General features: G+C 36.3%; 1 protein-coding gene across 2 annotated transcripts in view; it reads right to left on the bottom strand.

Moving 5' to 3' along the window:
* CCDC93 (coiled-coil domain containing 93) overlaps positions 1-12,310 on the bottom strand; it is a 249,195-nt gene that overhangs the window by 28,516 nt on the left and 208,369 nt on the right. For both annotated transcript variants that reach the window (XM_070731005.1, XM_070730997.1), the window contains 5 exons: positions 11,226-11,337; positions 10,959-11,057; positions 9,051-9,107; positions 5,864-5,964; positions 913-949 (listed from right to left, as the gene is read on the bottom strand). In XM_070731005.1, the coding sequence (XP_070587106.1) occupies positions 913-949; positions 5,864-5,964; positions 9,051-9,107; positions 10,959-11,057; positions 11,226-11,337 (406 nt within the window). The remainder of the gene's footprint in view (positions 1-912; positions 950-5,863; positions 5,965-9,050; positions 9,108-10,958; positions 11,058-11,225; positions 11,338-12,310) is intronic.

Here is a 12,310-nt window from a genome sequence, read left to right as displayed (position 1 = left end):
TAGATTTGTATGCCACCCCTCTCCAAAGAGTTTAAAAAGCAGTTTTTTAAAAAACCCTTATAATAAAAAGCAATCATACAACCCAAACAAACCATACATAAACCATAATAGCTGAGGGGTATATCAATTTCCCCATGCCTGGTGACATAGATGGGTTTTCAGCTTACGAAAGGCAAGGAGGATGGGGACAGTCCTGATCTCCGGGGGGAGTTGATTCCAGAGGGCTGGGGCTGCCACAGAGAAGGCTCTTCCCCTGGGTCCTCCCAGGACAGCATTGCTTAGTCGACGGGACCCGGAGAAGGCCAACTCTGTGGTACCTATTCAGTTGCTGGGATTTGTGCGGCAGAAGGCAGTCCTGAAGGTATTCTGGTCCGATGCCATGTAAGGCTTTATAGGTCATAACCAACGCTTTGAATTGTGACCGGAAACTGATCGGCAGCCAGTGCAGGCCACGGAGTGTTGATGAGACATGGGCATATCTAGGGAAGCCCATGATTGTTCTCGCGGCTGCATTCTGCACCGATCTGAAGTTTCTGAACACTTTTCAAAGGTAGCCCCATGTAGAAAGCATTGCAGCAATCAAACCTTGAGGTGATGAGGACATGAGTGACTCTGAGCAGTGACTCCCTGTCCAAATTGGGCCGCAACTGGTGCACCAGGTGAACCTGGGCAAACGCCCTCCTCGCCACAGCCACTAAGTCATGCAAGGCTTCAAAGATGACAAATACCACCTGTTGTAACCCGAAGTTAACAAACAATTAGTGCTGCCTTTGTAATTGTGCTAAATAAGGAAATAGTGAAATCAAGCTGCCACTTTCAAATGCTCTTTGTGGATAATGCCAGGTAGGACATATAACAAAGTCTACTTGAGGGCTGTGTACAGTGCGCTTATGAAGAAAGAAACAATCTTACCTTCTCAACTTTTCCTTGCTTGCTGAACCCGTACCTCCTGTAATACATAACCAGAGAAAACCAAAAGATTTTGCAGCTTCCTTTTAGTTTAATAAAAGAAGTCACTTTGTCCATGCATAAGGCATTCCCCACACAAAAATCAAGACTGGCGGTTCTGGGTTAGTCATGAGTTCAAAATAATGTGAGGAATAAGCATCTTATATAATAACTGAAACAATAACCAACACTGGAGAATTCTATAACAATGTAGTAACAAGCCAAGATAATGGGGTGATTCCCTATCTATCTATCTATCTATCTATCTATCTATCTATCTATCTATCTATTTATTTATTATTTAGATTTGTATGCCGCCCCTCTCCGCAGACTCGTGTAAATATATGATATACTATAAAATGCATTTATGTGTGTATGAGCAGTGAAAGATAACCTCTTGGCCTCCAATCCTTTAAAAAAAAATAAGAGGTGATCGATATGGCTTCCTTGAAATAAGCAAGTCCTTTTCAATCCCTTCTGGTGGACTGGGGGAACTTTACCACAATCTTCTTATAAGCAATCTAAATTTACTATTCTTTAATTAATTGTTCTTGCATCATTTTTCAGTGGTTTGAGAAGGGAGGGATTTGCCTTTAGAGGCCTCCAGCTCTCCTCCTCAATGATAATTTGAATAAAAAGAAAAATCAGCCATGCTCCAATTATTTTGCCATTAAAATTCAGTAGCTCAATCCTGGATGCTGGGCAGGGCACCTGAACCCCCCAAACTGCCTAAACTAATGTAACAGCTGGGGCTTTAATGGGGGGACATCACACTAGAGCAGTGTTTCTCAAATAGTGGGACAGGGGCCCCTGGGGGGGCGTGGAGCAATGCCAGGGGGGCACGTGACCACGGGGAACATGCTTTTTTTGCCGCAGGGAGTAGGGTCTTTTTTTTACCGAACAACACAGCAGGAGCTATGAAGTGCATATAACAAACCTTTAGCGACACCATGGAAAAATATCTAACAGGAATGAAAAGAAAGGAGAAGAGAGAGATGGAGATAATGAGACAAATGTAAGTCTCCCAAAAGCTAAGATAAGGAAATATGACGAAGCGTATGTGGCACTTGGCTTCACTGTGACTACGATGGGAGACAAGGAAAGACTGGTATGTTTACTAAAAACGTTAGCAGCAGACGGCATGAAGCCAAATAAATTAAGGTGTCACTTAAACACATTACACCCCAATCATGCTGATAAGCCGCTTGAGTTTTTTCAGCAAAAACGTGTGGAATATTGCAAACCATTGTCCCAGTGGAGAATTGGGGGGTGCGAAATGTTTACTTCTTCCGGGGGGGGGGGGCAGAAAATAATTGAGAAACACTGCACTAGAGGTTGTTGATAGATTAACAATAGATCCCACCTCCTCTCCCGCTCATTATACTCCCTCCCTTCCTCCCCATCTTTTAGTTGTAGCTGATAATTTGTATTTTTATAATATTCTATTCTTATTATAGACACATTTTTGTATTTTTATTTATTTATTTTATTTATTGATTGATTGAATGATTGATTTTGTCCATTACACAATGAGGGTTATATTGGTATACATATAATAAATACATAATGAAGGTTATAGAGGATATATTTATAGAAAAATATATCTTAGAAAGAATAGAAGAAATAGGAATAAAATATATCAAAGAAAGAATAGAAGAAATATAGGAAAAGAAGAATGGTATAGGAGATATAGGAGAGCAATAGGACAGGAGACGGAAGGCACTCTAGTGCACTTATGCACGCCCCTTACTGACCTCTTAGGAATCTGGAAAGGTCAATCATGGATAATCTAAGGGTAAAGTGTTGGGGGGTTTGGGGATACCACTATGCCTCCTTTTTTAACACTATAAGCCACACAAGGTCACCTAGCTGTTATGATGGGTGGCCAACAAATTTAATAAATAATTAAAACAGCACACCATCCGATGACTACAAATAAAATAAATACATAAAAAGTTGTTCACAGTTTTGCTACTCTAGTGCTGCTTCTTGCTGGAGTAGCTAATAAAGGACTATCTTTCTTCCAAGAGCATTTCACTGTTGCCCTGCAAAGCTAGACTCTCGCTAAGGCTGTACATTTTTTCACATGCCCTCTCCAGTGAAATTCTAGTTTGGACCTTTCTTTCAGCTACAGTTCTATTTCACCTTTCCCTAAGTTGTCAAAGCTTGTTAGAAATTCTGCTTTATTCTATAGAAATTCTATTTTACCCTATAGAAACTATAGCAAAGGATTATTAAATACCCATACAGATTGGTAGGAGAGAATGGTTTCACAGCCATAGTGATCAAAATAAAATTGTGTACAGTCACTACGGGCCTTGCTGCTGAACAGTTTTAACTGACTAAATTATCACAAGAAACTCTACTCAGAACAAAGAGAACCATGGATTATAAACATAGATGCAAACTAAACATTTCCATCTACTGATTCTGTAGCTGTTGCAATACAAAATTCATTCTAACATGTATTCCAACAAAGCTATAAAACACAGCCGATAGGCCACCGGTAGGTGGTGGAACATAGGTTTAACATGCAAAGGTTCAGTCCCTGACATCTTTCCTTTGCATGGAAAAGACATAAAGCTGAAAATCTGGATGGAAAATAACAGAATCCTTGTTGTTTCAGAGATCATTTAAGATCACAATCCTTGAGTTACGACCATAATGGAGCCTGCCTATTATGGTAGTAAGCCATAATGGTCATAAAACAAGTGGGGCATATGGTCAATCTAATTATAGGAGGGGTGTTTTTTTGTGATGGTTGTTAAGGGAATGTAGTGGTTGTAAGTACAAACCTATGGTCTGCTATGTTCAGCAAAATCACTAAAAAGCAGTGACGTGTGACCTTGGGAAGCTGCCAATGGCCATAAATATGGCTGAGTCTCCGGAGTGTAATCATGTGACTGTGGAGGGACTGGGCTAGTATTTATATTTAGGCTTAGCAATCCAATCTGTCATATTTTATTAATCATTAATGTTGTGTAAAACACAAGCCAAGATTAAGGGTATAATACTGTCACACCAAATGTGGATCTGTAACAAGGGTGAATATTTGTATATTCTGATTTGTTTGGAATATATATTTTGGCATGGAGGAAATAATGAGAGTGAAATCAATTATAAATTATTGTGACAGCTAAATAATGAAATCAGACTACTTTGGCTTTGTGATAATGTACCATTTAATTTGTGGTAGCTGGGGTTAAGGAAAAGTTAATTTTCTTCTAATACCTCCTTCCCCCCTCCAAAAAAGAAGTATGTTTTACCTTGAACATTTAAATAAGAATGTTCATCAAATACCACTACTGAATAATAAAAGTGAAGCCATATTAATGAGAACACTGCAAACTCAATTAGAACAAACCACACAAAGGAAAATACTCACAAGAAATACTCAGTGAAACTAAGAGGAGGGATAACAAAAAGAGATGGAGATTTGAAAATACAGCACAGACTGCAGTGGAAAAGCCATAATTGATAAAATTAACAAATTTTCTCAAATAGTGTTAAAAAAAAAACCCTAAATCAGACACTAAAATTAGTCCCCCTCCCTGTGGAATATTCTCCCCTCCTGGAGGTGAGACAGGTGCTCATTCCCCTGGCCTTCTGAAAAGGAGTTGTATCATGGTTCCATAGCCTCCGTCGGGAGCCCAGGGAAGTGTGCGATCATGGGGCTGACTAGTGCCCTAAGTGTCTTCCTTTGTCTTTTAACTAATTACAGTGATACCTTGTCTTACAAACTTAATTGGTTCCGGGACGAGGTTCTTAAGGTGAAAAGTTTGTAAGACGAAACAATGTTTCCCATAGGAATCAATGGAAAAGCGATTAATGTGTGCAAGCCCAAAATTCACCTCTTTTGCCAGCCAAAGCACCCATTTTTGCGCTGCTGGGATTCTCTGGAGGTTCCCCTCCATAGAAAACCCCACCTCCGGACTTCTGTGTTTTTGCGATGCTGCAGGGGAATCCCAGCAGGGGAATCCCAGCATTGCAAAAACAAGCGCTTCGCTGGCAACGGAAGTCCGGAGGTGGGGTTTCCCATGGAGGGGAGCCTCAGGGGAATCCCAGCAGCACAAAAACAGGTGCTTCACTGGCAACGGGAGTCCAGAGGCGGGGCATCCCAGCGGTGGCAGTGAGTTTGTAAGGTGAAAATAGTTTGTAAGAAGAGGCAAAAAAATTGTAAACCCCAGGTTTGTATCTCGAAAAGTTTGTATGATGAGGCATTTGTAAGATGAGGTATCACTGTATTTAATTATGTTTTAACTTTCTTGTCACTTTTTAAATTTTTTAACTTTTATATACTATTTTTATATTTCATAGTAGTTGCATACTACTAGATGTTATCTAGTTTGGATTCATTACCAAACTAGGTAATATCACCTATGCTAATAAAGAGCGTATGCGTGGGGAGTTTTTCATTTTATTATTAGTGGTGATTAGTTGGTGGGGATTATCTTGGTGATAAGGGCTGTTAATATTCTCTTATATCAGAAGGGTCATAAACTGAGGATTACCTGTATTTCGCAGGAATCTACTTCAATTTTTTTGTCACTACACTGCAACAGTTCTAACAGCTTATAAAATCTCAGGATGTATTCTAGAGCAGGGATCTCCAACCCTGGCAACTTTAAGACTTGTCGACTTCAATTCTGGGAGTTGAAATCCACAAGTCTTAAAGTTGCCAAGATTGGAGACCCCTGTTCTAGAGGACACATTTCATGCAAAGTACAAACCAAGCATTGTAGATTCACTATCCTCCCATGTAAACCGATCCTCAAAGCATCCAACTGCTCTGAAGATATTAGTATTGTACAGCAAACTATCCTAACGATTTTGTCATAAAGAAATCCTTAGTAAGTTTCCATGGAGTCATCCATTTTTCTGGAAAGTCGCTTAAGGGACCTCATTCTTAACTTACCTGCCATATTCAAGGAGGGTAGCGTGAACTTTGGAATCCTCATCTAGTAACTTCTCTGCTCCCACTCGTCTTTGATATTTTCTCCGTGGCTTGTAAACCTCCTGGAATACAATAAATACCCATCACATTGTTCAGAATTATGCAAAGTATTGAAAGGGAAGAAGACATATTAAGCCAAAGAAATTAAGACCCATGGATGCTTCTTTTTTCCCAAGTGGCAACTGGACTTTCTGATTTTGCTTTGAAGACATTTCGCTTCTCATCCAAGAAGCTTCTTCAGCTCTCTGAAGCATCTTGGATGAGAAGCGAAATATCTTCAAAGAAAAACCAGAAAGTCCACTTGCTTTTTTTTTTTTTGCGGGGGGGAGGAGCACCTTTGAGACAACCACGACCTGGATGACTGAGGATCTCTGTAGACAAAGAAATTAAGGTGTGAAGTAAGAAAAATAAATAGAGCTAAATTTAATTTATAACACTAAATATTGTATGCTGTACTTCTCCATATTAGTCGTCATTTTCACATATATGTGAGTGGAGAGACTAGGACAGCGGATGGGGGTGGTGGGGTTTCCTTTATTGGACCACAAGAGAAGAGTTGATATCTTTAAGATCCACTGAGGGAAAATCTTTCCTTGGTTTGCCGGAACAGAGTTAAAATCCTGAAGATTTTAGCTCTGTTCCTGCAACCCAGTGATTGATTTTCCCTACCCTCTGTCTACCAAGAGGAAATTCTTTGTTCTCTTACTTCAGTGAATGGAGGAAAGAGAAAATCCTTCAAGGTGTGGCAAGAATGGAGCTATGATCCTGAAGATCTTAACTCCATTTCTCCAGCCCAGTGAAGCATTTCTTCTCAAGTGGATAGATGGGAAGGGAAATCCTTTCTCAGCCCGGAAATCTCAGCCTGGGCTGGAGGGGAACAGCTCCATGAAACAACTCATCACTGAAAACATTGTTTCTTTTTCATGGTTCATTATAGCTAATTCCCAAAATTAATGAACAGATTTTGAATAGATTCCTTAATTATTATACATAGACACAGGTTTTAAAATTGGTTGAATATTTTTTCAGTAGTATACCAAAATTTACTCAGTGAATTTCTGATCACTCAAATTTATTTGGCTAGGGCTAGGCCATCTTTTAAACAAACTGTCCAGTTTAAAAATAACAATGACGCGCACAGTTGCAGTTAAAAAACTATAAAGACACACATCAGTGCAAATAATGAAAGAAATACTGGTCCTTTAAAAAAAGGAATACCTTGCATAATTAAATAAAATTTAATTTTGAATCACTGAAGATAATTGATCATTAATTCCACTTCTAGTCTCTAGTTTGTGCTTAATTATCAGAGACTTAATTACAGCTGCTTTAGCTAGCTATGTAAGGATCATTTTAGTATAATTAAGATGGGAAAAATGAAAAACATGTTTTTACCTATAATAAGCTATTAAAAGCTATAAAACAAGGCAATGTACTTAAATTTAAGGTAAAACAAGTGAATTGAAGAAAGAATGACCAATGTATGACCCTATGAACAATCCACTTAGATTCAGATAGTAGTGACCATCTTAATTTATTTCTGTTCCTAGGAAATAGACATGATATTTCTGATTATTATTTTTGACAATAATATTTAACAAGAACAGGTTTTATATATGAGATTTTTATACATGAATAAGCAAGCTTCACCTTACCTCCTCTATCTATACAGCCTTGCTAAATCAAATAAAAGTGTCAAGAAAATTAATTAAAGTCTTCCTTGAATTGAGGTAAATTTCTAGAGACTGCTGGGATGTTATGTTATTTTCCTGGCAAACATACTCTAAATTTCTGTGCACTGATTTGATTCTTCAAATCATTCTAAGAAGGGAGTTACGAGGTATATTTTATATTTCTATATTAAGTCTGATAAAGCCTGGTGATTGGGCCACATAGACAATTTTTATTAAACATGTATTCAGGATTCCAGTGTCTTTTAGCTATCAATAATTTCACTGGCATAAAAATATGATTGGAAAACCATCATTAGTTTGAAATAATTGATCCATATACTGTAATTGGCAATCATAAGAATCATAAGAATCAAAGGGAATGGGGCAGGAAGGAAGGAATAGAACATGCAAAAAAGGTTAATAAGCAAATTAAAGTGGATTCTCAAAACATGTCCCTCATTGCACCCCATTGTTTAGGGCTACATTTTTTACAAATAAAGAAAACAAAAGAAGTGCCTTCCTGAGGAGGAAAACTACTTTAGAACTGCAATGTCTGAATTCTACTTGATATTATACCCTTTGTTTATATTATACCATGACAAAGGCAGTTTATTTTAGCTACAGTAACAAATATGATCATTGTTTCTATAACTTCCTTCATAGACTTGCCAGAAAAAGTTGTGTTAAGAGTTTTTCAGCCGTTCTTCACTCTGATGTTATTATCAATGTTGGCAGATACACAAATGGGTAAATTTATTTTAAACCACAGTACATCAGAAGAAGTGCTTTATAAGCCATGCAAATTATGCATCTTTAAATTTCTTTTTATGCAATATTTGAAACTGACATCATTTCCTGCAAGGACCAAAAAAACCTCCAAATATATTGCTAATATTCAAAACATACACTTGGATTTCGATATACCACAATTCTATGTCCCACTGAAAATTAATCTAGCATTAACCTAGTACTGCTATCTGAAAAATAAGAGATAATTCTTTTTTATATTTACTGTCTCCAAGAACGCTCACTATAAAGAAGAGGAATAAATTTACAATATAAATTTAACAGCTATATGCTGTATGCTGTAAAACACATGGGTAGCCGAAGTTGGCTGGTTTCCTGCTAGGAATCTTGCATCGCATCCTGTGTCATGCTAAACCACAATGAACCGTGATATGATTCACAATGCACAAATTCAGGCAAATCCACTGTAATTGCTAATGGTATGGAAACTTTTTATCATAATATTCTTTGAAAGATGAATCAATTCGTAGCGGAACATAAAATTAATAAGAAATACAATGGGTTATTATTGTTGTAGTTATAATTCATCTGAAAAGGTTTCCTAACTTAAGAAAAGCAAATATTTTATATATGGGGTCTATTTAAAAAAAATAAGGTAAAAAAAAATGCATATTTAAATCAAACGTTCATTTTGAAAAATCTTTGAACTAATTGCATTTTACACTTACACTGATCTCATTAACCGTTTTTATAGCTTTTTCTTTTCGTTGCATGAATTCATCATCCTGCAAGGCAAGTGAGATAAGTTTAAACAATAGCAACAAGCTATTGGTTTCTATCAAAAGTTTGTTGCTTTGGGATAGCAAAGATAGCAAACATTGTTGTATAAATAACTGTGATGCTCAAATGCACAAAAATGGAAGCTATGTCATTCTGACACCTTCACACTGAGAATACAACTGAACAAGCACTTATCTGGGTCATTAAACTCAACAGGACTTATTTCTAAATAGTCCCAATTACAACATCCTAATATTGTAATATACTGTACTATAGTTTTAGAAAACATACTTGTCTAATCAAAAGCAAAGACTTTGACATTAGTTATCACACAAGAGTAAGAAAAAGATGCTTAAAGATTCCCCTTGCACATTTCTGCTAGTCCAACTCTAGGGGGCGCTGCTCATTTCCGTTTCAAGGACAAAGGGCCAGTGCTGTCCAAAGACATCTCCATGGTCATGTGACTAAATGCCGAACATGGTTACCTTCCAACCAAAGGTGGTCCTATTTTTTCTACTTGCATTTTTGCGTGCTTTCAAACTGCTAGGTTTACAGAAGCTGGGACAAGTAGCAGAAGTTCACTCCATTATGCAGCGCTAGGGATTAGAACCTCTCAACTATTGTTGTTGTTGTTGTTGTTATTATTATTATAGTTATTTTAAATATTAGATTCGTCATATGCTGTTTTATTATTGTTGTTAGCCGCCCCAAGTCTACGGAGAGGGGCGGCATACAAATCTAATAAATAAATAAATAAATAAACCTTTCTGATCAATAAGTCTTAGCCATTGCTTGCCAACTTCTAATAATAGAGCCAGTTAACATTGGAAGATAGACTTGTTCTGGTATTGAATGTTTTAACAGTATCTCAATCTATTAATGATAGTTCTTAAAAACAAAGCTTTTAAATTTAAGTACTTTGGTCCAGTAGAAAATATGATGTGAATATTGAAAACTAATCAGTTTTTAATGACAAAGTGCAAGATTTTTTTAAAATTCAAACTGTTCTGAATATGTCTCATTTCAGGTTTTTAAAAGTTAATTGTTTTTTATTTAACTTTTATAGAATTAAAATGATCTGCATTGATTATCTTTTTTAACAAAGTGTTCAGGCTATGAAACAGTATTTTGAGATAAAATACTTCCAAAATTATTAAGATAGTGTGCTTTGAATAGAAAACATCAAAATCTTTTATACAACTGTTTCAAATCAAAAGTCAGATGTTTCAAATACAAAACAGTTCAAATTCAAAATATTTTAAATACACACCTATTTTTTAATCATAAAAAGCTTACAATTATATTTTACTTCCATAAATTATTAACAGAATTTTAAAGTAACGTGCCCAGAGTCCTTTGGGAGTGGGCGGCATATAAGCTTAATTAATAAATAAATAAATTATAAATGAATTGGAGACAAATAACTTAAACATATTCTGGGTTTTCTAACAAAGAAAAACTGAACATGATGTTAAGAAGATAAACCTACCATATAGAATTATACAGTAGTATGTCACAATAATGTGTTTAATGGGACATTAAACATAAATCCCAATGTCACTACAGAAATTAAACTTGTAATTAAAAAAAAATAGTTATATGACTATCTGTGCTTGACGAGCATGTTACTTTAAAAGGCTGTTGATAACAATTTACCAGATGATCTTAGAAATGTTCTCAATTGGCTAGCAATACAACTAGATATTTAACATTGACGAAAGAGTACTGACATTTGTTTTTTATCCAGTTTCAGTTCTTGACATTTGATACATCAGTTTCTGTCCTTAAACCTATATGGGCTGAAACAACTGTGCAAGCTTTGCTTCAATCACAGAAGATAGCAATCAAATGTTTACCTCTGGTAAACTGTGTATCTTTTGAAACTGAGATATGGAATATGACCGGATGTAATCTCCCATTTCTTCCCGGGTTTCTATTGCACGTTTTACAAGCCACTAAGAGCAACAAAGAAAAAGAAAGAAAAAGTTGTGGGAAGTTGGAAAAAAAATAGATCTGGATATGTTACATATATCAAAAAGAAAATTAAGAAAATGAACTTCTTATTTTAACCAGCAGAGCTGTTTTTCCAAAACCGCCATCTTGATATATCAAGAGGCATGTACCTGCACAACAGGAAAGATGTGAATGAAATCCAATCCCTGTATTTGATGTGGTTCCAAGCGGTGAGGGCATTTCATTCTAGGTAAAACTGATACAATCTTCTCTGTTAAGGCACTGGAAAAAGGCAAATATGAGACAATTTAGAAATGTGCAAATATATATGCACAGCATCCTGAAAGAACCCCCTTGTGGATACAATGGAACTGCCGGTAAACAACACATCCCATAATTTGTTTAGAAATCTCACTTAATACAAAGAGCCTTAATTTTCACTAAGTAGGATTGTAATCTAAATGGCTGAGGGGGTTAAAAAAACATTGCACGTAAGAACTCAACAATATTAAGACAGGTCTGCCAATTTCTATGACAAATCATTTGACTCATAGCCTCTCATCTTTTGGAAGAAAAACCACCAAGATAAAACTTTTAAATGTTTACAACTATTATGTCACCTTTAAGTTGCCTCATGTAAAAAAACTATACAGATACATAAAGATTGAGGTTTTTGGTTTCTTTTACAAAATGATCCTCATAACAGAGTATAAGTGTCATTGTGGCAGACTGGTTAGAATGCCGTATTGCAGGCTAATTCTATTGACTATCAACTGCCAGCAGTTGGGCAATTAAGAGTTCAGCAGGCTCAAGGTTGACTCAGCCTTCCATCCTTTAGAGGTTGGTAAAATAAGGACCCAGATTGTTGGACTCTGTAAATTGCTTAGAGAAAGCACTGACAGTATAGAATTTTTATTGGCCAAGTGTGATTGGACACACAAGGAATTTGTCTTTGGTGCACATGCTCTCATAAAAGAAAAAAAGTACATTCATCAAAAATAATAACATACATTTTATGATAGTCATAGCAATCATATATGAGGAAACAAATAAAACAATATAAATCGTAAAGATACAAGCAACAAGGATATAATCATCAATGGGAGGAGATAGGTAACAGGAAGAATAATAATAATAATAATAGTAATACAGACTTAGTAAATAATTTGAGAGTGTTGTGGGAATTAGTTGTTTAGCAGAGTGATGGCTTTTGGGAAAAAACTGTCCTGTATCTAGTTGTTCTGGTGTACAGTGC

This window comes from Erythrolamprus reginae, chromosome 1 (assembly GCF_031021105.1).
Source record: "Erythrolamprus reginae isolate rEryReg1 chromosome 1, rEryReg1.hap1, whole genome shotgun sequence".
NCBI lineage: Eukaryota > Metazoa > Chordata > Lepidosauria > Squamata > Dipsadidae > Erythrolamprus > Erythrolamprus reginae.
The sequence above is the reverse complement of the archived record's forward strand: the minus strand, read 5'-3'. Positions and strand labels throughout refer to the sequence as shown.